This window comes from Centroberyx gerrardi, chromosome 9 (assembly GCF_048128805.1).
Source record: "Centroberyx gerrardi isolate f3 chromosome 9, fCenGer3.hap1.cur.20231027, whole genome shotgun sequence".
NCBI lineage: Eukaryota > Metazoa > Chordata > Actinopteri > Beryciformes > Berycidae > Centroberyx > Centroberyx gerrardi.
This window is the reverse complement of record NC_136005.1, coordinates 4,139,681-4,167,440: the sequence shown is the minus strand read 5'-3', so window position 1 is coordinate 4,167,440 and position 27,760 is coordinate 4,139,681. Positions and strand designations below refer to the sequence as shown.

The 27,760-nt window shown below is 45.7% G+C and overlaps 1 protein-coding gene across 1 annotated transcript in view; it reads right to left on the bottom strand.

Moving 5' to 3' along the window:
• ptprsa (protein tyrosine phosphatase receptor type Sa) overlaps positions 1-27,760 on the bottom strand; it is a 296,738-nt gene that overhangs the window by 127,751 nt on the left and 141,227 nt on the right. Inside the window, exons 4-5 of the mRNA XM_078285725.1 lie at positions 24,763-24,908; positions 20,671-20,812 (exon numbers count right to left, since the gene is read on the bottom strand). Coding sequence (XP_078141851.1) covers positions 20,671-20,812; positions 24,763-24,908 — 288 coding nt within the window. The remainder of the gene's footprint in view (positions 1-20,670; positions 20,813-24,762; positions 24,909-27,760) is intronic.

The window sequence follows — 27,760 nt, the reverse complement described above, 5'->3', positions numbered from 1 at the left end:
TGAGAGACAGAGGTACAAAGGGAGGGAGAGTGAGACAGAAGGGAGAGAAAGAGAGAGGAAGGGTGAGAGACAGAGGGAGGGAGAGTGAGACAGAAGGGAGAGAAACAGAGAGGAAGGGTGAGAGACAGAGGGAGGGAGAGTGAGACAGAAGGGAGAGAAACAGAGAGGAAGGGTGAGAGACAGAGGGAGGGAGAGTGAGACAGAAGGGAGAGAAACAGAGAGGAAGGGTGAGAGACAGAGGGAGGGAGAGTGAGACAGAAGGGAGAGAAACAGAGAGGAAGGGTGAGAGACAGAGGTACAAAAGGGAGGGAGAGTGAGACAGAAGGGAGAGAAACAGAGAGAGAAAGGGTGAGAGACAGAGGTACAAAGGGAGGGAGAGTGAGACAGAAGGGAGAGAAAGAGAGAGGAAGGGTGAGAGACAGAGGTACAAAGGGAGGGAGAGGGAGACAGAAGGGAGAGAAACAGAGAGGAAGGGTGAGAGACAGAGGCAGGGAGAGTGAGACAGAAGGGAGAGAAACAGAGAGAGAAAGGGTGAGAGACAGAGGTACAAAGGGAGGGAGAGTGAGACAGAAGGGAGAGAAACAGAGAGAAAGGGTGAGAGAAAGAGGGAGGGAGAGTGAGACAGAAGGGAGAGAAACAGAGAGAAAGAGTGAGAGACAGAGGGAGGGAGAGTGAGACAGAAGGGAGAGAAACAGAGAGAGAAAGGGTGAGAGACAGAGGTACAGAGGGAGGGAGAGTGAGACAGAAGGGAGAGAAACAGAGAGGAAGGGTGAGAGACAGAGGTACAAAGGGAGGGAGAGTGAGACAGAAGGGAGAGAAACAGAGAGAGAAAGGGTGAGAGACAGAGGTACAAAGGGAGGGAGAGTGAGACAGAAGGGAGAGAAAGAGTGAGGAAGGGTGAGAGACAGAGGGAGGGAGAGTGAGACAGAACGGAGAGAAACAGAGAGGAAGGGTGAGAGAGAGGTACAAAGGGAGGGAGAGTGAGACAGAAGGGAGAGAAACAGAGAGAGAAAGGGTGAGAGACAGAGGTACAAAGGGAGGGAGAGTGAGACAGAAGGGAGAGAAAGAGTGAGGAAGGGTGAGAGACAGAGGGAGGAAGAGTGAGACAGAAGGGAGAGAAACAGAGAGAAAGTGTGAGAGACAGAGGGAGGGAGAGTGAGACAGAAGGGAGAGAAACAGTGAGGAAGAGTGAGAGACAGAGAGAGAGTAAAGGACGAGACAAAGGGAGAGAGAGAGAGGGAGAAAGTGAGAGATGGAGAGGAAGAGAAAAAGAGAGCGTCATGCAAATAGTGGCGGAGAGAAAGGAAGAGATTTACAGAGAAGAGAGAAAGAGACAAAAAGAGTGAAAAAGAGAGAGACAGCAAGTGAGGCAGGGAAAGTGAGCAAGAGAGAGAGAGAGAGAGAGAGAGAGAGAGAGAGAGAGAGAGAAGATGGAGGCAGAAGTTTGCAGCATTCCAGATTGCACTGGAAATGAGTTTGTCAGGTCAGCTTTTTGGCCATATGGAGACCCCATAGGGTGAACCGTCTACTTTTTTTTTATTATTATTATTATTTACTGAAGCGAGCGTTTCACTTTGGAATTCAGATTAACTGTCGGCTGACCCTGTAGCTTTTTAGCTCCTTGGGGCTGAGAAAAAATGATAAAATAGTCTGTTTCTGTGTTTACTTTTGTAGATGTGTGTGTGTGTGTGTGTGAGGAGAGGGGGGGGTGTCGGTCGGCAGGTAGCCTAGTGGTTTGAGCGCCTGTCCCGTAAGCAAAAGGTCACGGGCTTGATCCCCACACCAGCTGTGCGTCCTGTCACAGTGTCCTTGAGCAAGACCCTCGCCCCTACCTGCCCGCTCGTTTTGGAGCGAGAGCGTCCACTGAACGGCTAAAATGTAAATCTATGTGAGCGGCGATAACTTGAGCCCGGCATACAAAGTAGGGCTTCTGACCGTTGGTGGCTGGCAAACGCTTCCCAGACCTCTGTAAACTCTGAACGCAGCCCTTATTAGGCCGCATTCATGAAGCGACCGTCGCCACTGGGCTAAACAGCGAGCAGACGGTGCGTTTGCCAAAGAAAGACAGCGATGGCAGCCAAGAGGGGGATATTCTGGAGAACGAACGGCAGTAACCACCGGCTCCGTCACATCGGCAGGCCAAAAGAATCAATATGGAGATGAATTTAAGGAGTCGAAGACAAGAGGGAACTGTTTGCAGACAGGACAGGAAACTATTTTTTTGTCTACAGGCAGAGCAGGAATACAGCATTAGGGCATAATTTCCTGTCCATTTGGTCCACAGGCCACAGTGGCTGGTACATCAAAACATTCAGTAGCTAGCGAGATTTTAAAAATAGAACAGGACCTCCAAATGATGGCTGCTTACCTGCCAAAGTGGCTGGTACACACAGAAAAGGGGGGCAGGTTCTTCGAGGTGTTCTTTGTGTTTTCAACGGTTCTATGCAGAGCTATAATAACTCAAAAGACCCATCCAATATGCTAAAATAAAAACTGGCAAATCATAATAAAGAACAGAGTGTGTTCTTTTTATACTGCTGATATGGAATATTTCATGCATTCTCAAATGGGATTTTACAGCACCATAGAGGTCCTATATGTAAAACCGCTGCAGCAATGTGCTATAAAGAAACTAAAATAGTCCTTTATAAGACCAAAAAGGGATTCTGCTGTATGGAACCCTTTTTATTCAGAGTGTAGAGTAGACAAACGTGCCAACCACAGCAAAAACACACCAGTATCCATACAGGTTACAGTATTCCTGGCTGGTGGCAGAGCAAACCCACTTATCAGCAGAAAGGAAGTTTCTGGAGGAACCAAGAAAAGAATGATTATTTTCTCAGTGAAATTATACATTTTCTTTAACAGGTTTCAAAGGCCCAAGGGTCATAAAACTCACTCAACACATAAATGACAATGTGAACTTTCTATTCCAGGAAGAAGGATGTCGGCACATTCTGTATCCCTCCTCATTTTCTCCCAGCTCTGACAAGTCTTTAAAAGGGACCGCTCTCTTGATCTCTCTCCTAACAAGTGAAAACTGCCAGTGGAGCGAGATAGTTTCACTTGTTTCCAATGCAAATGAACTCGTTTCAAGAATTTTCTTAAATCAAGTCACATTTTCCTGAGACAAGCGGAGAGATTTGCGTTATTTCAACACGTTACTTGTTTTAAAGAAAATTCATGAAACGAGGGAAGCCACACTGGAAACAAGTGAAGTCTTTCATCTCGTTGCCAGACGTTTTCACTCGTTACCAGAAGACAGGCTGAACGCAAGATGAAATTATATATATATATTATTTTTTACAGTGTATCCCTCTCCTTAGTCCATCCAAGCACGTGTTGTTCAGCCGGTTAGCAGCAAGCTTCCTGACATGCCGCTCCGTGGCAGGGTTCAACAACGCAGGATGACACGCTGTCTTCGCCCTACGTCTGACTTTAAGTGTTCGCAGCCTGCGGGGCCCGGCCTTCGAAGGAAAAAGGTACAATACAGGCTGCTTCCCTGCTCCGGTCTGCCGCCGTGATAGACACAGCACAGACAAGAGAGAGGAGTAATTGTCTGGGACAGCTCCAACGATCCCCTGCCTGCGAGGAGAAGAGGAGCGGGAGAAAAACATAAAAGGGGAAAAAAATACTCTGTTTATCCTTCTCAGCCGGTGGAAGTTTATCGAGTTCTCTCTCTCTCTCTCTCTCTCTGTCTCTCCCCCTCTCTCTCTCTCTCTCTCTCTGTCTTGTCAGGCTCCTGAGGGGTCTGGGGTAAGACAGCCGAACTCCAGGGGAGACAGGAGATGAGGCCGGGGCCATTAAAGGAAGTGCCTCTCCGCAGAGAAACGTCAACCAGTCAGGTCTGGTTTAGTGGTGGGGGGGGTTGTGTGGTTGAGTGAGTTTGTGTGTGTGTGTGTGTGTGTGTGTGTGTGTGTTTGGGAGGGTTGGAGAGCGTTGGAGGCGCCGTGGGCACCTTGTAGCCCGACTGGTTTACCGCACAGCGTGTCGCAGCGCTGCTGTTCGAGCCTTGACTTTTAACACGTCGACTGCCTTCGTCGTTTACGGATGTCAAAAGGAGCCAGGACTTGTTTTTTTCCGTATTTGTGCGACTAAAGCTTGTTGCGCTCCGCTCCGCTCGGTGGCAAAAGGCAACATGTTGTTTCATTGTTATGTGTTCACAGAGTAGAGAGTGGTAGAGAAGGTCATTTCTGCCTTCCCTTTTAATCACAGAGAACAGCTGTGCTTTATTCTCCTAAAACTCAACCTCCAACAAAGGGAGGTTGGATCAGACTGGCAGCGAGCTTTGTGTGAATGTGTGTGTGAGACCGAAGACTTTGTTCTCCCGATGCGGGGCCACAACAACGAGGGATTTCATCTTAGAGCCGAGCTGCCCTCTGCCAGTCCTGTATCTGCCAACCCAACCCAAACAAATAACGAGAAAACCCTGACGGTAATTGCAAGAGGATTTTTGGGGGAAGGTGGGGCGGGTGGGGCCGTGGTGGGAGGTCATTGTCTTAGAGGGCCATTAGCTTGGTGCAATTAAGCCCCTAATAACAGGTTTGGAGGCACCTTTAGCGAGCGGAGCAACAATTATGAATATGTTTAGGCGATAAATGAGCAGAGGGCCGCGCAGATGACGGCCTGGTAATTGCTTACTGTCACGAAGAGATGTGGCGGCGACAAGCGGGCATGGCAGGAGGGTCAGGGGGATGCGGGCCGTCGCCGGGCAGAACGGCCGGGAGCCACCGAATAAATAAATCACATAAAAAGATGACAAGACCGGGAGGATGCGGGCAGAATGACGATAACCTGGGCTAGAGGCAGAGAACAACGGCAGGCAGGAAAGTGGACAAAAGGGGGAATATTTACACCCCCACCCCCCCACCCCACCCCCCACCCCCCCACCACCACCGCTCCTTTCAGAGTGAAAGACTCCAGCTGCAATTTCACCGTCATTTCCTGGCGAAAAGTAGTCTTTGAAGGAGAAATTGGCCACAGTGGTTCAACTTTTTCCTTTGTCAACAAAAGGGACCTGCCAGGAATGAAAATGAAAGGGAAATAATAGGGAGATTTCTTGCAAAAAAAGACATTTCCCCTCCAACTCCCGTGCTGTAACAACCCAGTCTGACTCTTTCAAGGCAGTTATGTTCACATCCCTTCACAGAAAACAAACAAACAAAAAAAAAAAACCCTCACTATGAGCCAGCATCAGCTCTAATTGGAGCCCAATTAAGCGATCCTCGACTTCTAAAAAGGCGCGTGTTTCGGTGTCAGGCGGTCCGCTCGACTGGCTCACCGCTGCCGACGCCGGCTCCCGCGCCGCTCGCAGTTTGACAAGCGGCTTGGGATGAAGTCCGAGACGGGCGAGAGCGCCGGAGGAACAGATGCTCATTTCTGCAAAGGCCATCGCTGAGGCAAGGCCACATGATGACAGAGGAAAAAATGCATGCCAGGTTGTACAGGAGAAAATAGTCTCCACCTGAAGCTGCGGTTTAAAAGCAACACTTGGCCCAGTGTTAACATGAGGCCTTCATGTTTGTGGATCCTGTCGCTCAATGCGTAGAGCAAGGCACCGATAATGTCGGGGTTCGGGGGTTCCACTCCCGTTGGGTTCATCCATACCGAAAATGTATGCACTCGTGTTACAGTATTTTATCTCGTTATCCAGACTTATCAAGATTATTTTAGTGAAATCACCTTACTGCACTGGAAGATCATTTTACCGGTTTTCAACGAATTTGACTTGTTTTTTTCAGGAGAATGTAACTTGTTTCAGGACATTTACTTGGTAAAAGTGAAATTTGTTTCTCGTTTCAAAACGTTCTTCATTGCTTTATGATGATTTCTTGTTGTCATATTGTCATATTGACATGTATCAAGTGAAATTTATTGAAACCAACAAGATTGTCTGTCAGTGCTGAGAGATAATTTGACTAAAAATATCATGAAATGAATTTGACAGGTCTGGAAACAAGATATAATCACTTGACAACTTGTCATTTTTTTTCCAGTGTATAAGCTCTCATCTGTTTCTGACTCTGTGACTCAATGATGAATGTGTTGAGATATTTTTATGCTGTTTTTTTTTTTGTACATAACCTGTAATTACATTTCCTCTTCCTGTGCTTCATTGTATTTCACTTCATTGTATCCTACCCTATCTTTGTGTACTACTATTTTTTCACTGTGCAAATAAACTCCCTTGTATGTTATTCTATTCTGTTTATTGCGGTTATGTATTGTGCTGTATGCCTCGCAGCAAGCCAAATTTCCCATGAGCGAAAAATAAAGGCTTGAACTTAAACTTGGCAAAACCACGGCCGACCCAGGGAGAGGAGGAGGCAGGAGGGGAGGGGAGTGGAGGAGGAAGGAGGGAGGGTGGGTGGGTGGGTTATTTGGTGGGCAGGAGGGCAGGACAGGGGCCGGAGCAACACATGTCGAATGCGGCGTTGCCCTTTAAGGGCCGAGGAGCACAGCATTCTTTAAATATGAGCAGCTGCTGTTGAATCCAGTAGGATCCGGGCCGCGCTCCAGAACAGAAGCTCTGTAATCAGGGAGAAGCTGGTTCTGGAAAGCATCTTCCAACCGCCTCCTCTCTCCCACCGCCGCCGCTGCCTTCACACGCTGCACTTTACATTTTAAAAGCACTTTGCCGCCATTTATCCAGACGTTTATTTAGATATGTGTTTATCCAGAGCGACTTACAACGGTAGAGAAAGCTTCGGCTCCTAGATTGTCAACGTTACAAGCGACCAGCAGGAAGCAGGTCAAAGGTCAGAACTGAAACGCCCTGACAATAATAATGTGAGAGAAGTCCTGCAAAAAGATAGAAAAATAAGAGCTAAGGACAACCATAGAAGGCATTTTCCACCTCTTCCTTCATTCTTCAATCTAGTCCTTTATTTTAATGTCTCTTGCATATTAGTATCTTGTGTATTTTTGCTTGTGAATATGCATTATGTTGTATGCCTGTATGTGCGAGTTTTATTTCCCATTTGAGATATTTCTGTCTTTCTCCCCTCTCTCCTTTCTTAGCCTTCCAGCATTCCAGAGCGGATATCTTTACCTGGGCTTTCTTTCAAATTTGAATGACAAATTTAGGAATTTGTTACTTGGCATATCCCACTGAGGCCTATACTGTATATTTATGTATTTCACCTGAGGGCCAGAGTGCAGGAGCAGTGCAGCGTCTTGCTCAAGAACACTTCAGTAGGCCTGTTGGCTGTGATCTTCCAGTTACACGACGATTTCTCTATCCACCAGGCTCACCCAGGTGTTTCCTCCTATTGTGGAAGAATCTAATCGTAAAGCTATCCATCCGGCTCCTGCCGCTGGCAGAGTGCGCTCCCCGCTCACGGACCACGCAGGACTCGAGTCCTATCAACTGTGCCAAACCCGCAGGGCCGCAGCGTGACCTCCGTGTTGTACGGCTTCAGTCACCTGAGCTGGTGGCTCATGTATATGCATGAAGCCGGTGGCCCGGGCCGCCTCCCCTCGCTCTTCTTTATTCATGAGCTGGGCCGCTCCAAAGGTCGTCACTCACACCATTTCCACAGGAACCACCTCTTTCTCCCACCTCTAATTCCCTGGTTAGGTGTGGAGCAACAATGCTATCCTAGTTTAGTTTAGTTTAGTTTAGTTTACTTCAGGTAATGTGGACTATGCTAAAATTGTATGCACTACTGATACTGTAAAACCCTTAGGATAGAAGCTACTACTAAATATTTTACACAGTGTCAAAACTCAGAACCAAAGCCATAAAAACATGCTGATGAAATGTAATGATAAAAACACAGAAAGAGGAGAAAATTACAAAATGTGTACAGGTGAGATGAAAAAGCAAAACCCAAAGGGCTTATGAAAACATCACACCTCAAAACATAAGAAAAAGACTGAAAAAAAAGTAATGTGGCAGGTGGCTGGCGGACAAAAAGAAAAACAGCAGAGAAAATTATGTGTTGCCGCTATCGCTTTGGCATTACGAAACAGATTATGAAAATTACCCAATACGCTGAGAGGAAACAGACGGGTATCTCCTGCCACAGGCCGAGTCGCCGGGACAATCAAGCCGGTGAGCGCTTATCCTCGTAAAAACGTCCCGGAGACACTGATCTTTCAATTTAGTCGCCCGGCCGACCCGTCGCCGCCGACAGAGGATCCATTTATCTAAACTTTCCAGCCAGTAATAAACCAATCAGGTCTGCTGAGCCGGACCCTAAACCCCTCTTCTCCTCTCCTCTCACTCTCCATCTCCTTCCCTCTATATCTCCTCCTTTATTCTACTTTTTTACTCTACCCCTTTTACTGGCCGCGGCCAGACGTCAGGGGCGGCAAGGGTCGCTCTACTTGAGCGGGCATTACATGAAATTGATGGCGAAAGTTCGGGAGCCCCTGGGCCCGCGGCTAGGGGCGAGCTCCATCCACTTATCCCCCCTCCGCCGCCGCCATCTCTCCTCTTTTCCTCTCGCTCGCTTTCTCTCTCTCTCTCTCTACTCAGCTTCTGTCCCTCTCCTCCATCCTCCAATCACAGATGATTACTGCACTCCAGGTTCCCGGGATCAAAGGATTCAGAGGCCATAAACTCTCATCTCAGTGAATTTCCTCTGGGTGCAACTTTTTTTTCTACAAGGGAGACTGGAGAGAGAAAGAGAGACAGAGCAAGAAAGAGAGCGGACCGTCGATAGTCTGGCAGGCATACAAATGCCGATCTGGTGTATGAGTTGGGGGGGGGGGGGGGGGGGGGGTGAAAGGTGGGTAGAGGGAAGAGTGGAAGGGAAGCGGCGGAGTCAGGAAAGGCCAGTGGAAGGAAGATTTCAGATGGAAAACGACAAAACTTCTAAAGCCTCCAATAAGAGGCCGGGGGCATTAGGGCCACGCAGGGAAACGAGCGGTCAAGAGCCGTCCATCGATTTGTCATCTGCGCCAAGCCTGCCTTCTGCCATCATGACCAATAAAGCCAGAGGATCCCAAACAGGAAGAGGAGTAGGACTTCATAACCGCCGCCACAGAACAAAACAAGACGTACTGCGTGCTCCCCATACAGCGAGGGCTGAAAGATACGGACAAAAAATCTAATTGCCTTTATTTGACAGAATATTGCAATTGCGATTTAAACTGTGATTCATATTATCACATTTTTCTTGTTTCTTCACATTTTTTAGAACTTTAAAATTGTTTCAAGAAAAGCGATTTTGTTTTCACCAATATTGTACTTGATTCATGGACCAAAGATTAAACACCTTGTTCAGAAATCCATTTTGGACGCTCCTCTTTGGAAAATTGGAAATTGCAGAAGTTCATATTGCGATTTAAAAATGTTTTCAATTAATTGTTCAGCTCTACATACAACCCTCCCAAAAAAACTAGGAAAAAGCAGCCAACAGAGCAAATCTACTACAACCGAAAACAAGACCCAAACTGAAGTGCTGGTCATGGCGGTGCTGCAGCAGAAGGGGGAAAACACTGTTTCCCATTTGCCGGTAAAAAAAAAAACACAAACAAACATCGCTTGCGAATACTGATAGCGGGCGCTCCATGCAAAAATGGGTTCACCGCAAGCGGGTAGCCTCCGTCAATGGGTGTAGATCTTAACAGCGCTAAACAAATGTATTATGCGGCGGCGGAGGCGGCGAGTGCAGCTGGGGAACGGGAATTGGCTTGTTTGGGAGGGACGAGCTGGAGATAATGCAGCGGGCGAAAACAAGCAGGCGAGCGCATGAGGCCGGCTCACCGTGGACTCAATCAAATCAGGTCTGCTGGGGCTGCAGTCTGCATCCTCTCTCTCTCTCTCTCCCTTCTTTATTTCTCACATTCACATAAGCCATTTGGTGGACACTTTCATCCAGATTGTATTCATTTTGAGCACGGGTGAACGACAAAATCCCAGAAGCCACCGCAAAAATACCGTAAGATGTACCGTTCGATGGACAGTTTATCCAGAATGCCTCACGCTATCATGAGTGTATACGCTTTTATTCTGAAAAGACCAAGTGGAAATTGAACCCCTAACCCCGGCAGTCAAGGTGCCTTGCTCTACCCATTGGGAAACACATTCAGTTTTCAGTATCATCTTTTGAATCACTTCTTAAAACGCCCAATTATAAGACTTGCGTTTATGTAATTGTTGTGATTTTGTCCACTTTGCATCTCATCTTTAATCTGATTTATATTTGTGTAATACATCTTTAAATGCATTTTCTTTAGCTTTTTCTCATTATGTATTTTAATATGTTATGCCTTCCTGTAAACTCTTCTTTTAGATTAGTGCTATATAAATAAAGCTTATTATTATTATTGCTATTATTATTCTGTTTCTCTATACCCTGCCTCTCTCTCTCTATTTCATTACAAGCCTTTTCTGCCATTTCCTCCATTCCTCTTTCTCTGTTATGCGGGTTTCCCTTCATCTACCTTTCTATTTTTATTCCGCGTGCTTCTCCACTCGCCCGCCTGCCACTCCTCTCTCTCTCCGGCTCTCTCTAGGTGTTGGAGACTAGAGGGAGAGGTCAAAGGTCGCCTCGGAGGCTGGCGGACAGGAAGAGGAAGAGCGGCCAGATCTGTTGCCGATACCGCCGGGCTTATTCTTCACTGTCTCATTACAGGCTGCTGCTGCTGCTGCACACACACACACACACACACACACACACACACACACACAGAATCCAAAACACCACAAGCTCTCTGTCACACACCGACTGTCAAACATGTACACTTACACACACATTCAAACATGCCACACTCACACACACACACTAACACACCACATGCCCCCTCTCTCTCTCTCACACACACACATACACACTCACAGACACACACACTAACACATCTCTCTCTCTCTCACTCTCTCCCACACACACACACACTCAAACACACACACATACACCACATTAACACACCACATACTCTCTCTGTCACACACTGACTGTCAAACATTCATGCGCGCACACACACACACACACACACACACACCTATATGTGTATGAACTGTACAAACACAGAGGCACAAATATACACACAGCATGAGAATGGATGTACACACACACTCTCTCCCTCTCTCTCTCTCTCTCTCTCTCTCTCTCTCTCTCTCACACACACACACACACACACACACACACACAGGGGGTCTCCTCATGTTTCACTGTGTCTCTTTCAGCCAGCCTGTCTGACGCCCTGGACTCGCCTCCTCCTCTAAAAAAAAACACGCCGCTAATGAGACGAAACACAGAAAACTGATATAAATAAAAAATAAGGAAAGAGAAAAAACAAGAAAATAAATAAATATTCAACCTTTGAACAGCGAAACAGCACCTAGCACTACAAAGAAGAGAAGAAGAAGAAGAAGAAGAAGAAAAACTTAGCAAGAGCAAATCAATGTCGGGGAAAAAAAAACGCGCATCTGCAAAAAGTAAGTTTTAGGAGGGAAGAAGAAACTGATTATTTTTCCTCTGACGCCGATGTATTTTTCAAATTTACCGTACAATGGAGTTTTAACAGGCGCCAGAAGCCCAAGGGGTCACGACAAAGAAAAAGAAAAATATTGAAATTGCAGGTATTATATAGCCTGCTGATAAAATAAATAGCAGGGAGGGGAAAACTTCTCTCTTTTTTCTCTCTTCCTTCCTTTCTGTCTCTTCCACTTTTTCCCCTTCTTCTGCCTTTTTATCTCTCTGCCTTGATATTCCTCTCTCTCTCTCTCGCCGGGTTTCCATCCAAGTTATTTTTATGCGAGTTTCGATACAATTTCCTCCATATTGCAAAAGAGAAAACCTTTCACTTGAGCGAGAAAAGTTTTTCCTCAGTAAAAGAAATTATGCAATAAATGAGAGATGGAAAGACATTTTTGTTGAATAAATAATGACGCAGGCTTGGAAAGACTCTTGGGTGTGTTTTCTGACATAGCTACATTCAGGAGGCCCAGCTTATGGAAACCCACCTAATTTGCATTTTAATTTTTTTTTGCAATTTTTCAAAAGTTCGCTTAAAATTCGACATTTGGATGGAAACATAGCTACTGTCTCTCCCCCTCCATCTCTCTTTCTCTCTTCTTCTCTCCTTTTATCCCCCTCTTCCTCATAGGAGATCAATCCCTTTCTGGCCTCATTATTACTAAAGCTGGTTGGTGAGGGTTTTTTTTTTTGTTGTTGTTGTTGTTTGGCTTCTTAACTGGCCAATTAGGCTCATGATTCAGTCTGTTGTTGCAGTGGGACGACCTCACACTCCCTTCAGAGGCTTCAGAGGAGGAGAGTTCAACCTGGAGGCCAGAGGAAAAAAGAGCGAGAAAGAGAGAGAGAGAGAGAGAAAGAGGATGCCTCATGCATCCACACACACACACACACACACACACGCCTGCACACACTGCACATACAGGCCTACAAGCACACACACGTTCATGAATGTGATGCTTACAGTATGTGCATGGAGCTGTTGAGCGATATCTCCTCTCCTGTTTTTCATTCTTATATATACTGTTATGGTTAGGGGTGATATACTGGGCCGGAGGGCTGCAGGGTGGTCTGCTAAGAGAGATCGTCCCACAGCTGGAAAGTTAGAATGATCCAAGTTGCTCTGGCTAAGAGCGTCAGCTAAGTGCTAAAAATGTAATGAGAAAACTTTTCACACACTAAAAATGCGGAATTAGGAATCATTTTATATGTCTTTCCTGTCTCTCTCCATTGTAACTATCCAATAAAGAAAAAATATGTGCTTCTGGGTGCTGTGTTAAAGGAAGACAGCAGGTTTTTGGGAGACTGGCCCGTTGGTCACCTTACCTGAGAAGATGGACTCTAAAATCATCCATGTGTCCCCAGGAAGACTGCTGGCTCTGGTGTCCCATGCTAACACTTCAGCGTAGGCTATGCTGAGTGATAGCAGGCTCCATGCTAACACTTCAGCGTAGGCTATGTTGAGTGATAGCAGGCTCCATGCTAACACTTTAGCATAGGCTATGTTGAGTGATAGCAGGCTCCATGCTAACACTTTAGCGTAGGCTATGTTGAGTGATAGCAGGCTCCATGCTAACACTTTAGCGTAGGCTATGTTGAGTGATAGCAGGCTCCATGCTAACACTTTAGCGTAGGCTATGTTGAGTGATAGCAGGCTCCATGCTAACACTTTAGCGTACACTAATCATGAGACAATGACAGCAGGCCACCAGCATCTCAAAAGTGGGAAAATTAGAATTTGTAGCAGCTGTAATGCTAAATGATAAGTAATCTTAAATAATATGTGGTTAAACCTGGCAGTTTTGTGCAGGAAATATTAGTAAAATTTCACAAAGTATGACGTTCTGTTTTGAACTAGCAGGGACTACTTTCCCTGTTTCCATAGGAAGTGAAGGTGGTGGGCGATGGGAGACTGTGTACAGCTAAAAATCACTGCGCAGTGGATGAATACATGGTTGAAATACTTGAAAAATAAACCTGGCTACATCAGCTAAATTGATTTGATATTGATTTTGATTTTACCTAATATCACTAGTTACCTAATATCACTCAAACTACGCTAAAGAGTTAGCATGAAACAAACAAGCTACTGCAGATAAACAGATGATTTTGGTGTCTATGTTCACTTAACAGTAAGTTGACCAGCCGATATCCCAAAACTTGGTGTCTTCCTTTACACAAGTACTTGCAGTTAATTCCCATAATGCACAGCTAGTTGTGCTTATTGGTTGCCATGGCAGCTCTTGTGATAAGCAGGGTGTTAGGTATGGATCTTTCTAACTTTCTCCTAGTTTTTATTCCTTTGTTTGTACACAACTTTGGAGGAAACTTTGCAGACAGCAGGCATGCATTGGTAACCGTTGTGTGAAAGCCATAATGATTGCTGCTGCAGTAGAGAATCGCTCTCACACACTCTTGAGTGATTAATTTCAATCTGCAGTAACATTGGAAATCGCAGAAGCATATATGCTGAGGATGCAGATACCACATGCTCACAGGCTTACACACACACACACACACACACACACACACACACACACACACACACACACACACACACACACACACTGCACTACTGTTAGGACACATGCACTTCTCAATGCATGATACAGCAGTACCCAAGTCTAAGAACTGCCAAATGCAGTGTGTGTGTGCGTGTGTGTGTGTGTGTGTGTGTGTGTGTGTCCATGCTCGGTTACTTCAAATCAATGAACACACGCCTTTGAAAACACCCCTCCACACCCACCCACACACACACACACACACACACACATACACACACCATCCTCTACCTGCTTCTATCCCACTGCGGCTGGCTAACCATTACACAGCACTGCACACACACACACACACACACACACACACACATACAAGCCCCTTGCAATACATAGAAATAGGGCTGGAAGAGAGAGAGAGAGAGAGAGAGAGAGAGAGAGAGAGAGAGAGAGAGAGAGAGAGAGGGAGAGAGAGAGAGAGAGAGAGAGCAGAGGTGAAGGTAGAGAATGGGATGTCTTGAGGCTTGGCCTGGAGCCAAACAGTCTCTCTCTCTCTTTCTCTCTGTCTCTCTTGTTTCTTTTATGCCTGTTTTTTTTTTTAATCTCAGAGAGTGGAGGCTATAGCTGTAGAGCCGTGTTTTCTACTGAACCTGGCCAGAAGGTTGATTGCTGTCTCTCTCTCTCTCTCATCTCCTGTTTATCTCGCTCTCCCCATCCCTTTTTTCCCCTTTTCTCCTTCTTCTTTCCCTCTCTCTTCTTCTCCCTTTTCCTCTCTCTCATCATTATATCTCTGCCTGCCCCCATCTCTCTCTCTCTCTCTCTCTCTCTCTCTCTCTCTCTCTAAAACCAACATTCTCACATATTTCATCACCCCCTCTTCCATAACAAGTTACCCAGGATTCAGTGGGCTCAGGTCAGATCTGTGTATGTTGTGGGCTCGACTTTGTCTCAAAACCAACACACGTACGACCATGCGAGTGTGTGTGTGTGTGTTGGTGGTGTTGTAGGGTGTGTGTGAGGGTGGCTGGGTGGTTGAGAGACAGTGCATGTGTGTGTACTTGCGTGTGTGTGTGTATGTGTGTGTCTACCCATGTCAGTGTGTACATGTCTGTATGTGTGTGTGTGTGTGTGTGTGTGCATCTCCAGGATGCCATTAAAATTCAATACTTCCTGCTCCACCAGGAGAGCAGCCAATTAGCAGGCAGCCTGATCAAACAGACAGCGCACTATGCCCCGCCCCCCTCTGGGTAACACTGTTCCTTCATTAACAAGAGAGAGAAAGAGAGAGAGAGAGAGAGAGAGAGAAAGAGAGAGAGAGGATAAAGAGCGGGGGATGAAATGAAAATCAGTGGGAAAGGATGAAAAACAGGAGGGAACTGGCAAGTTGGCACAGAGAGAGAGAACGAGAGATTGTAGAGAAAGAGAGAGAGAGAGAGGGAGAGAGAGAGAGAGAGAGAGATCGAAGGGTGAGTTTTGATTGGTCCCACCTGGTGGGGAGTGGCACATGAAAAGAAGCAGGGAAGGGAGGGAAGTGTGTGTGTGTGTGTGTGTGTGTGTGTGTGTGTGTGTGCGCCAAGAAAAGGTCATGTCCGTGTCTGATACGTTGCAGCAAGCAGTCACAGATGGTCAGACCTGAGAGCTGTACTGCTGTGTGTGTGTCAGAGGTGAGTCTCTGGGTCGTGGACAGTGTGTGTGTGTGTGTGTGTTTGTGTGCGTGTGTGTGTGACAGATAAACTCAACTGTGTGTTTCTATATTTGTTTCTATATTTTTTTTACGTTTTTATACGTCATGCCGATAAAGTTCACTGAAATTCAAATGAAGAGCGAGAGAGACAATGATTTGAATCTGTAAACTAGTTTTGAAATTTTACATTTTGATATCGCTATATTGGCAAAACTGTCTGTCTAACAGTCCTGCCAACAAAGTAGAAGAAAGAAACTCAGGGAGAGAACTAGAAAAGTAAAGATGAAGGAGAAAGAGGAAGAAGAAGAGATCTGGAGTGCTGGATGTATAAAGATGGAGGGCGAGGAGGAGTCCTGAAGATGAACAGAGACCGAAAACTGACAGCAGTAAAGCAAACGGAACAACATTAAGAGTCAAAAACTAAACTAACTCCCCACGCTCCGACCAGGTAAAATCAAGCCAGAAGATCCCAATACATTTTACATTTTACCCAATTAGCTGACACTCTAATCCACAGAGTACACCAGTAAAATGAACTTAAATCCCCTTCCCAAGTGAGCAGTATTACAGATGCACTAGGCAAGATTTTTTATGTAAAAATACACAGAAATATGAACACAGCTATATGAAAATATGACCAGCAATGACTTTTCATTCACTCATGATCTTGGAAGGTTAGCAGCTATAGGCTAACTAGCTAACCTAAATATCTTAGTATGGTTAGATTGCATGTTTTCAGTTGGGTTAGCACTAGGCTTCATAGTATTAGCTTCCTCCTCTCTTACCTCTTGCCTCTTTCTCTGGGCTTCAGTCTAACGTTACTCAGCCAGAAAAAACTGTTGTTCTTTGGCTCCGCCCACTGAGGTTTAACTCAACCAATGAGATAATTTCTGCCACCAACAAATCAAAACTCCGATCTGCACCTCATTAGGTAAGACGGTACGCCAAACACAGGGAGTGAGGTATACTTTTTTTAACATTTTCTCAAAAAAAAAAATATCACTCGAAACTACATGAATCAAAGTGTTTTGGTGTGTGGAGCGTCTCGGTGGAGAGCCTTGGCAGTAATCACAGGGCTAAAGACCGCAGCAGACAGCTGGAAAACAAGCGCACAAAGCGGCCGCTTCCCCCTGATCTGCTCTCAACACCGTGAGCTGACATCAGCCCAGCGGCAATCTCTGCTTCCTTTTGAAACACTTAAAAAAGTTCCCTGAAAAGAGTAAACAACAACAACAACACCACCGAAAAAAACACCCGCACCCACGACAGAAAAAACACACAGCCGCCTGCGAGTTGTGTCGGAACTCGGGGGGTGCGTTTGATTCGCATGTTGGTCCCTCTCCAAGGACTCCCAGAGGACTGAGCACTGCTTTTGTTTTTTTGTGGGTCTCGGTGGAGCCAGATGGCCCCCATCTTAGGTATTCAGCCGAGGGAGCAGAGCACCAGCCAAGGAGGTGTCACAATCGACGCTAAACGCACCCCGCACACACACACACACACACACACACCCACACACACACACACTGCTGGAGACAACAGAAGAGAAGGTGGGGCATTGTCATTGTCACAATACGGTAGGAAAAGGACTATGGAGACGGGGTTAGGGGGTGGTACAGTTCAGTCAAGGTGAGTCTCTCTGTGTGTGTGTGTGTGTGTGTGTGTGTGTGTTTGTGCACAGTGCAGGTCTATTTGTATGAGCAGGTGTCTATGGGTGTGTGCAGTATACTGTATGTGTGAGTGTGAGTGTCTACATTTGGATATCTGTGCATGTAAATTTGTGTGTGTGTGTGTGCGTGTGTGTGTGTGCGTGTGTGTGTGTGTGTGTGTGTGTGTGTGTGGTGAATGTTCTCCCTGTTGTTAATTCCCTTTCAAACTACAAACAGAGCCCACATGCTGTCATGGAAGATGAGTTCACACTAGGATACAAAGAGCTGCTGTTGCATGTAGGTATACAGCACGCTTATGTGTGTGTGTGTGTGTGTGTGTGTGTATGAGTGTGTGCGCACTGAGCAGTGAGCATGCATATATTTAAATGGGTATGTGTGTGTGCCTGTCAGTGTGGACTGCTGCGATTCTAACTGCAATTTTGGTGTGTTTCTTTTTCTCTTTCTTACTGGGATTGGAAGTTGTCATGGTGTGTGTGTTGAGTGAGTTTCATGACCCTGGAAACCCACTGTATAATTTCAAAAATACATGGAGGGCGATGCGAAAATAACCATTCTTTTCTTCCCTCATAAATAACTTATGATATGATATGATATTTATATATGTATAAGATGCATGTATATGTTGAGCTAGACAAATGTGGCGTATGCGCGTTAGCGAATGTGTGTGTGCATGAAAACAGCATTTATTACGCTCATGTATAAGACATTTGCATTTTCACACATATTTGAGCTGTGTGTGCAGTTTTCATATGCTAACATGGGTGTGTCTGCGTGTGTGTGTGTGTGTGTGTGTGTGTGTGTGTGTGTGTGTATTCCCTCACAAATGTGTGCCACGGCTTTGCGGCCAAGTCGCCCATCGAGGCGACCCACATCCCGCCTCCCCAGCTCCCGCTCCACAACCTCTCTGTTTACTGCGGACGTGTCCCCCGTGCCTCGTCCCATATCCCATAATCCTTTGCCCCTGTTCCAAGATCCCATGTTCCCCTATTGTCCTCCTCACCTGTTCCCCTTTGCCAATCGTCTGCAACAACCTCCCCCCCCCTGTTGTCTCCCTTCATCTTTGGCCAACATTTCTCCATTTTTTTTCCCCCTCTTGTTTGCTCCATTTTCATCTCTCCTCGCTTTCTCTCCTTATATTCATCCCCCTCTTTGCCTCACTCTCTTTTCCTTCCCTTTTTTACCCAAACCCCCACCTTCACCCTCTCAATTCTGCCTTTTCCCTCAATTAAATCGTCTCTCTCTCTTCTCTCACATTCTCCATCTTTCCCCTCCATCTCCCTCTGTCTCCTCCCTAACGCTGCTGGGTTAACGTAGAGGGGCCCGACCTCATTAAAGATGGAACAGGGAGAGAAGGTGCTACACTCCTCCTCCTCCTCCTCCTCCTCCTCCTCCTCCTCCTCTCATCCCCCCCTTCAGAGCGGGGTCTTGCCTGGGCAGAGGAGCTGTCTTCCTCTGGGCCCCGGAGGAAGCCTCACCCTGCTGCTTTCAATAACTTTTCATTTACCTTCTGCTCCTGTGGGCCGCCCTGGGTTTGCCCAGCGCGCTCTTATGCAGCCACATACACACACACACACACACACACACATACACACACACACACACACACATACACAAGCTCGGTCTTTGTTGTTTGTTGTTCGTTTAAAATTTGCTATGGACCCAGGACCTTTGTCGGCTGTCATCCCCCTCTTTCTCCCAGTCTTTCCTGTCTGTCTCTACTTGAACTGTCACAAAAAAATGGTGAAAATGCCAACAAAAACAAAAATAAAATAAAAATAAAAATGTACTATGTGCTTATGCCGTCTTGTTTCAATGCCTTTTCAATCTGTATTTGTTCTCTCTGTTACTCTGTAAAACACTTTGTGATGAACCTGCTTGTTAAAAGCACTTCATAAATAAATTGGACTTTGACTTTGAATAACAGATGTGCTGTTTTAACATTTTAACAAATAAAAGAACCAGCTGAGAACTCGAGCTCAATGGGTAGAGCATGGTACTGATGATGCCAAGGTTAGGAGTTTGATTTTCCCATGCTTAAAAAATAGCTTAAACACATTAATTACTGTGAAGCTTTTTGGATGAAGGTGTCAAATGGCAGGTCTTGTGTATGTGAGACAGGGGGGGCTAATGGTAAAAGAGACCATCCTGTAGCTGGAAGGTCACAAGGTGTCCATCAGTAGTCAGGTATCCTTGATCAAGGCACTGAATCGCTACCTTCTCACTCATTTTAAGTCGCTCCAGATAACAGCGTCAGCAAAACGTCTTAATCTACATGCAGTTCCAAAGCCTAAGTACCACATTTCACCCCGTCTGTCCGCTTTGAAGGGCGCCGGAGGCTCCCAGATCCCTCGTTATGGCTAACAATAACTAAACCAGGATGCTGGGCCAGGTTCCCAATCCCTAGTCCACCCCCCCCGCCCCCCCACCCGACACCCCCCACCCCCCACCCTCCCTGCCTGTGGATCTGACAGCCAGGAAGGCCTGGCTAGTGTGCTGCCAGCCGGACAGCTTCTGCTTCATCCAGCCCAGGAAACAAGGCAGATGGCAGCAGGAGAGGACAGAAGAGGAGAGAGGAAAAAGAGATTGGACGTGTCTCTGTGTGTGTGTGTGTGTGTGTGTGTGTGTGTGAGAGAGGTAGAACAAGAGAGTAGAAAGTGGGAGTATGTCTCTGCACGCTCGCTCACTTACGACACCGTCCTCTGTGACCGCTAAGCTACAGCTAATAAATGGTGTATTATCTTTGCTGAAACTAAACTATCACCTGGGTACAGGAGCCGGTCAATAAAGGCTCAGAAATCCCAGGTTTTATTCTGTCTCACTGATTTCGTCCACACACACCTCACAAAATCCCGTTATTTTATACTCGCCAGTGTGCGTCTTTTCCCCAGACACATCTGGGTGACCAATCAATTCTCTTCATTCGGGGATCCTATGTGTTTTCGACACGGGCAAATAGAGGCCCCGCTCTTACATGAATAGACGGTTGATTAGGGCCCTCGAATCAACAGATCCCTGACAAACAGCCTTCACACTGTCCACGTGTTGCCAGTGACTAAGAGCTTAGCGTGCATGCCAGGCTGTGACGCGCGACTGGACAAATATAGGTTTAAGTAGCAATCTGTGACATTACACTAGTGATTCACCCTGTACCCAGTTCGTGAAAGCCTTTACAATTGCTGTTCTATATAAACCTACAGAAACTCAAACGTCATCAACGAAAAAGACGTCACAGTCCCGCCCACGCTGTTTGATTGACAGGTGATCAGCTGGGAAGTGTAGTGCAGAAACACGGCAGCAAATGAGCGCTGAGCGACAAAGATGTCGTCAAAAAGAAACTGAAGGATGACCACTGTGAGGAGTAATCTCAATGTCCGGACAGCTCTCTCTGCAGGACTCACCTCGGATGATGGACAGCTTGGCGTTGACGGTGATCTCGCCCTCGGTGTTCTCGGCAACGCATTCGTAGATGTTCTCGTCGCGCGGCGCCCGGAGAGGCTGGATTCGGAGAACGGCGCCGGCGCCCTCGTCGAACTCGATGGTCTGTGGATTAAAAATGGAAATGAAAATGTTCCTATATCATCAAAGAGGGGGGCCTGACAGAAAAAACGTTTGGGAACCACTGGGTTAGACTAATATGGCGTTTGAAGGCCGATACCAACAACGCTGTTTTTGTCCTGAAGCTGTGAGGACAAGAACACACACACACACACACACACACACACACACACACTGAAGCTCTGGCCCCACAGCTCGGAGTGCGTGATGTGCTTGCTCTTTCTTGTTTTCATCTCTTGTTTTTATCTGTAATTATGCCCTTTGTTCTCTGTAAAGCCCTTTGTTTTGAACCTGTTTGTTAAAAGCCCTTCTTAAAAAAACAAAATCGGTCTTGACTTGAAACTCAAGCTGCGGAGAGAATACCGAGTGCAAGAAAGTACAAATACTGTTTTGACAATTTTACCCCAAGTAAAGTTCAAGAGACTCACCTAGAAATATCCTCAAGAGGTGCTGATAAAAAAACACACACTCTTTTGAAGGCAAATCATTAAGATTTTGTACACGTTCCCAAATTTTAAAAAAAGATCTTCTCAAGTATAGTAGAGTAATTATTTCCCTCTCATTCTACCTGAATTAATAATTTTTAAGTTTAGTTTTTAAGTGTTTTGAATTAGTTGTTGCACTCTTCGTTTTGTCATTGGTCTTGGTGTGCTTAAAATATTCTGATGTTCATGACACTGAGGTATAACAATGTTAGGATTTTACTTTGGTACAATACACATGACTCAGATGACACTGCTGGACCTGACTTCATGGGGAAACAGTGAAGTTTTAAAGCCAGCTTCCTGTGACTCCACCAAAGGTTTTACATTTTCCTAACAACCAATCACCGGTTTACCGGCTAGTTCCCATCTGCAAAAATGGACCTCAGTTTCCATTCTGACTCGCCAGTACCATGCCTGAATAATCCAGAATATCCATGTCTAAAAAGACACTACTAAAAATACCACAATTACATTTTTCTTTCATTTAAAAGATTATTATTGATTTCATGATTATGTTATATATAAGTATATTATGGCTCAGAATAAGAATCACGTTCTTTATAAAATTTTGCAAGAACAGTTAAATGGGAATGAATGAATTTGAAGTCTGAAGTCCTCACAGGCAGAACACCAGCTGCTCCAATTCAAAAGAGGCAAACCCGCAGGTGGAGTGGAGGCTTTTCAGTGGGTGTTGCCTAGTGAGGGGAACCAATCAGAACCAAGAGCAGTTGTGATGCGTTAACTGGAGTTAGCCTGAAACTGCCTGTAAAAAAAGGGTGGACTGTAAACAAAGTCAAATTTGAACAATTTCTTCATTAACGTATATATGTGTATAATGTGTATAATGTATAAAATATATATGTATGTACAGTAGAAGAAATTTTTAATTCCTATAGTAGGGCCTCTTTAAATGAGTCGGTAACACTTTACAATAAGGGTACATTAATTAAGGGTTAGTTAATGCTTAATAAGCATTAACTAACCCTTAATTAACAGTTAACTAATGTGTCTGGTAATAATTTAGTAATGGTGTTCATGTTAACTAAGGTTTTAATTTATACATTTAATTTATTTAATACTTTATAAAGATGACTATTAAATCATGTATAAATCACCTTAGTTAACATGAACACCATTAGTAAATTATTACCAGACACATTAGTTAACTGTTAATTAAGGGTTAGTTAATGCCTATTAACCATTAACTAACCCTTAATTAATGTACCCTTATTGTAAAGTGTTACCAATGAGTCAACGTTTAAAAGTCTGATGTCAGTGGGTGTGGTGGGCAGCAGGGTAGATGGAGGTGTTTCAGTCCTTTTTCCATCGTTCTGGAGGGTGTTAGCGGTGGAGAGGATGCTCAGTGTGTCTCTCTCTGTCCGTCCTTTCTCAGAGGAGCTCAGACCGAGGCGACTGAGGAGTCACCGGGGGGATCTCTGAGCAAAACGTGACTTGGAGGACCAGGTGCGCCCTGCGGTGCAAACGCCAGCACACATGCGCTGACAGAAGTACGGCGCTCTAGCGGTCCTGCACCTCCATTCCCGCAAATCTCAAGGCTAAGCCGCTAATTAGGCTAAAGACACTGCAAGAGCACGCCATTGTGATCGATATCAAAGCAAGCGCCTGGAGGGCGGAATAGAAAAAAAGAAACACGACTACTTCAAAAACTTCTTCACAAATGTTTTATTTAGTGTTAAACGGAGGGAAAGAAGCGTCCGTTCCAGCGTGGGTTCGACGCCATCCCCTCCCCCCCCCCCCCCTCCACGCCCTCGGCTTTGTTTCCCACTTAGCATGCAGCGGAAGAGAACGTACAAACACAACTTGTCTTTTTATTTTGTCCTCCGACGAGTCGCTTCTTCTCCCCCTGTTGTTGTTGTTGTTGTCATTTTTGTCCCCCCCCCCCCCCCCCCCTGTGGTCGTCTTCACGCTGCAGTGTGTGCGTCTATCCCAGCGCACTGCCGGCGTCGTTAACGAAAGCAACTTTTTAATTAAGAGACACTGAGCATCAATCAAGACTTTTAGAGATGCCATCTGGGGCGCCTGCCGAGAACCGAACAACAAACATCATAAATAACACACACAGGCAGACGCACTCACACAGACAGGGCGGTATGCAGCAAAAACCCAGCGCTGGATACGAGGATGTGACAGTTGCGGAGTCAGTCGAGTGCAAAAAGGACGGAGTTGGAGGAATGGGGAGGAATCTGCATGTCGTCGCCAAGTGACTGGAGCTTATAGTGGAGCTGCAGGTCGCCTACAGCAGCGGTTCTCCCTTTTTGTTCTCCCATTTTGGCCCAGTACCCCTTAAAATGAAGTAATGTGACCCAAAGAAAGACCCATATGGGCAGAAATATGTGTCACTAGAAACTGAAATTGAATTATTTATATTTGAATTTGAATTGCTGTGACACATATTTCTGCCCATAGACCCAGTTCAACCAAAGAATGATTTTCCCTTTTCAGGTTGTTTCGTTTGATTATCAGAGGAGGCCCAGAGGCAAAAAACTATTCAATATTTCACAAGAAAAAAAACACAAATTAGAGAAAAATCTGAAAAAAACAGGCATAATAAATTTGTCTAGGATAAATATGTTTTTTTTCCTATCCAATTAATAATCTCGTCTCGATCCCCAGTTTGAGAACCACTGGCCTAGAAGTTAGAGAAGCCAGTTGGTGACAGGAAGGTCGGCGGTTCGAGTCCCAGAACTAGGGTGGGGAAAGCAAATAAAATGAGAAATACTTTCCCCCTCCTGTCAAGACGCCCGTGAGCAAGGCTTGGTGGCCAACAGGAGAAGGCTGTGGCGGTACTGGGACGCTCCAAGATGTGAACATATGACTATTTAACTGTGTGAATGTGAGGTGGGGCGGAGCTGAGAGAGAGCATGTGTGTTCACTCAGTCTTGCCTGGATAAATAAAGGTTAAAAAGTACTGGAATGCCGGGACATCTGACATCTGTTGTTTGACTTTTTGAGCTACAGTGAAATCAGTCTACTGGTGGAGTACGTGGTTGATTTAATTTGTATTGAAATACATGAAAAATGAAGCATTACAGTTCAACAAAATGACTGTTCACCATCATTTTAAGGGGTAAGAGCTATTTTTCATGAATGGATTTGGAGATTTTGGTTAGCGTTCTGAATGATTTATGTTGATAGTGGCTGGGCTGTCTACTAGGCCAAGTCACTCTATAGCTCTGTGATTATTCTTCACATTATCAAATATCACAATATGTGAAAAACAGTGGGTTTACAACAGCTATGTGTAGTCATATGTGTATTAGAACTTATTAAGACGTTTTATGCAATTCCAAAACACGTAGGAACTGCTTTTCCCAATTAAGCATACCCAAATGCAACATAATGTTAACATGAACATGCGTGTTGTCAGCTGCAGAGTTGCCCTCCACACCTGCAGGGTGCAGCAGTGAGCGGCAGGACCCGGTGACTCACCTCTATACGCTGGGAGTTGACTTTCTTGCCTTTCTTGTTCCAGCTCACCCTCGGCTTGGGGTCGCCCGTCGCCTGGCACACGAAGGAGACCACTCCCCCCGAAACACCGATCTGGTCGACGGGAACTTTAGTGAACCGTGGTGGAGCTGAGGGGAGAGAGAGAGAGGGGGAGAGAGAGAGAGAGAGAGAGAGAGAGAGAGATTAGTACAAGCCAGGAGAGCAGCGTTGTGCCACTGGAGCTAACCCAATTCCTTTTGAGACGGCACTAAATAAATGTAATTACATTTCAGAAAGGGCAGACTTCCAAGTGCCCCTTTGAGTGCATGTGCATGTGTGCAAACACACACACACACACACACACACACACACCACACACACACACAGAGGGCAGTCTCCCATACTCTGTCACACAAACACACACACTAGCCTCTTCTTCTAACCCCTTACACCTCTATTCTATCTCATTCCCACTCTCTATCACACACAACACACACACACACACACACACACACACACACACACACACACACACAGAAAGTATTGGCAGACTGTGAGAAGGAGTGGTGATGGTTTCGAGTGGGTCTGTGTATAACTGCAGCAACGCCCCCAGCACACTCACACACATACACAAACACACACACACACACACACACACACACACACTGCAGACCTCCAGAACAGAGTGGGCGAGTGAGGGAGACAGAGAGCTTGGATCTGAGAGAGAGACATGACACATAGGTAGACAGATAGAGAGAGAGAGAGAGAGAGAGGGAGAGAGAGAGGGAGAGAGAGAGAGAGAGAGAGAGAGAGAGAGAGAGAGAGAGAGAGGGAGAGAGAGAGAGACCTGTGTAAGAACAGGGTAATTACACTACAGACAATCCACACTCTGACGCCCAGCTGAATTATTCAATGGGGCAATGAATAACTAAGCGCCTCACATCCCTGTTGACTTGGATTTCTGAAGCCCTTGCACACACACACACACACACACACACACACACACACACACACACACACACACACACACACACTATACAACAATGCACACACCCTCACCAAGCGACCTAGTGAAAGTGCATCTAAAACTCAAACATGGTGTTTTCCGGGCTGCAACATGTACACACACAACTCCATTAGAGAAAGGGAGGAAGATCTGCATGACTTGGTGTGTTGCAGTGTTTCATAACTAGGCACAGAGAGCTGGGTGGAGAAAGCACTGAAACAACAAAGAAAACAAACTGTCATCGTACGGTAGGTGCTACACCGGTTCCTAACATACTACGAGCGAGAAAACAACCGACAATATCGCTTTGGAAAATGTCTTTACATGATCTGAACACCTAGGATTACTTTATGCTAAAGCGGTCTCACTGATCCATCAGAAAACAGACAGGATTATTGACGGATAGATTTCTGTCCCTTTGGGAGCATCGACATGGTGGGCGGAGCTGAAGTACAGTGAGGCTTTGCTCATAGCAGTGCTAAACTATAAGAAGACTATACAAATTAAATTATATAAATTCAATAAGAAACCGACCCGGAAAACCTACAGTCATCCCAACATTATACCAGGCTTTCTCCGTTTTATCTTTGTTTTGGTTGTACCATCTTCTCTCTGTTCGCAGTTAAAGGTTGGGGTTAGGTTTCTGAGGATGGCTGGTAGGTATGTTTTGGGCAGGTTTGATTCCCACTGGGACAATCCATAGTAAAAATGTATGCAGTCCTGGTACTGTAAGGCACTGTCCATCAAATGGTAAATGTTAATTAGGGCACTTTGGGGTGGGTTCTGGGGATTTTGTGCTCATGTCTAGCTAGTGGTGGGTTTGAGACAACAAGCCTGGGGGAGAGAGAGAGAGAGGGAGAGAGAGAGAGAGAGAGGGAGAGAGAGAGGGAGAGAGTCTCTTGGGGAACTTGTTAAATCCGAAGCGTACAGATATGTGGGGATGATCAAACGGCCAGCGCGTAACGTCAAATTAATAATTAAGGGGCCATGGGCCAACAACGGTCTCCAGGCACTGCTAAACACACATGAAGGAGAGTTCCTGCATTCATTATTAGGCGGAGAGAGAGAGAGAGAGAGAGAGAGAGAGAGAGAGAGAGAGGGGAAAGTAAAGGAAGGAAAGGAGGCCTCAGGATAGCATTATGTGCAAAGTTCACTTCACGCCTCCACCTCCCACCCCCAAATACTTGCAAACATAACAAGCATGATGCACAAACTAACTCTTTTATCCACAGTGGCTGCTAAATCACAACAGCTACTTTCACTATTCCCTTCTAGATGTTTCCAAGTAGAATAGGATCTCCAGAAAATGGAAGTATACCTGCTAACAAGGCTGGTAGAGTAGACAAACTTTACAGCAAATACCCCAAATTCACCAGCCTTTGACTGATGGCTGGTGCTCATTTCTGCCAACGCTAGATCCACTTAACCTTCAAATTCAACAAAACACATTGTGTTGCAACACCGTCAGGATTGTGTCAATGTGTCATTCTAGCTGTAACCATATTCACCACTATGCAGAATATGTCTTTTTTTCCCGCTATGTGCACAAATGTTAACAAAAGCTGAGCTGAAGCAAACTACAATACAGACACAAACTACAGCCAGACACAGTAGGTTCCAATTTTCTGCTCTTTACAGTACGTTTGCCATTTTGAACGACTCGTCTTTTTTAATTGAACATCGTTGCCATGTGTCTGTGCACCAGAAAAGAGACAATATCAACTTCATTTCTCATTATTCCAATGCAACATGTGGGGATGCATGCAGGTGTTAACCGTGCAGAGCAGAGCAGTGCAGCAGCTTTCACTGATTTCAAAGGATTCAAAGGAAGCATTCCCTTAATGGTTGATGGCAGACGGCTGTAATGGAGCTTGGGGGTAAGACAGATAATAACAGACCTGAAGACATTACCTAAACCCACCCTAAACACCCATTATCGCATGCTTGAATTACCCGAGTGGAAGTTGGGACTGCGTTTGTCTTTGATCCAGAAAA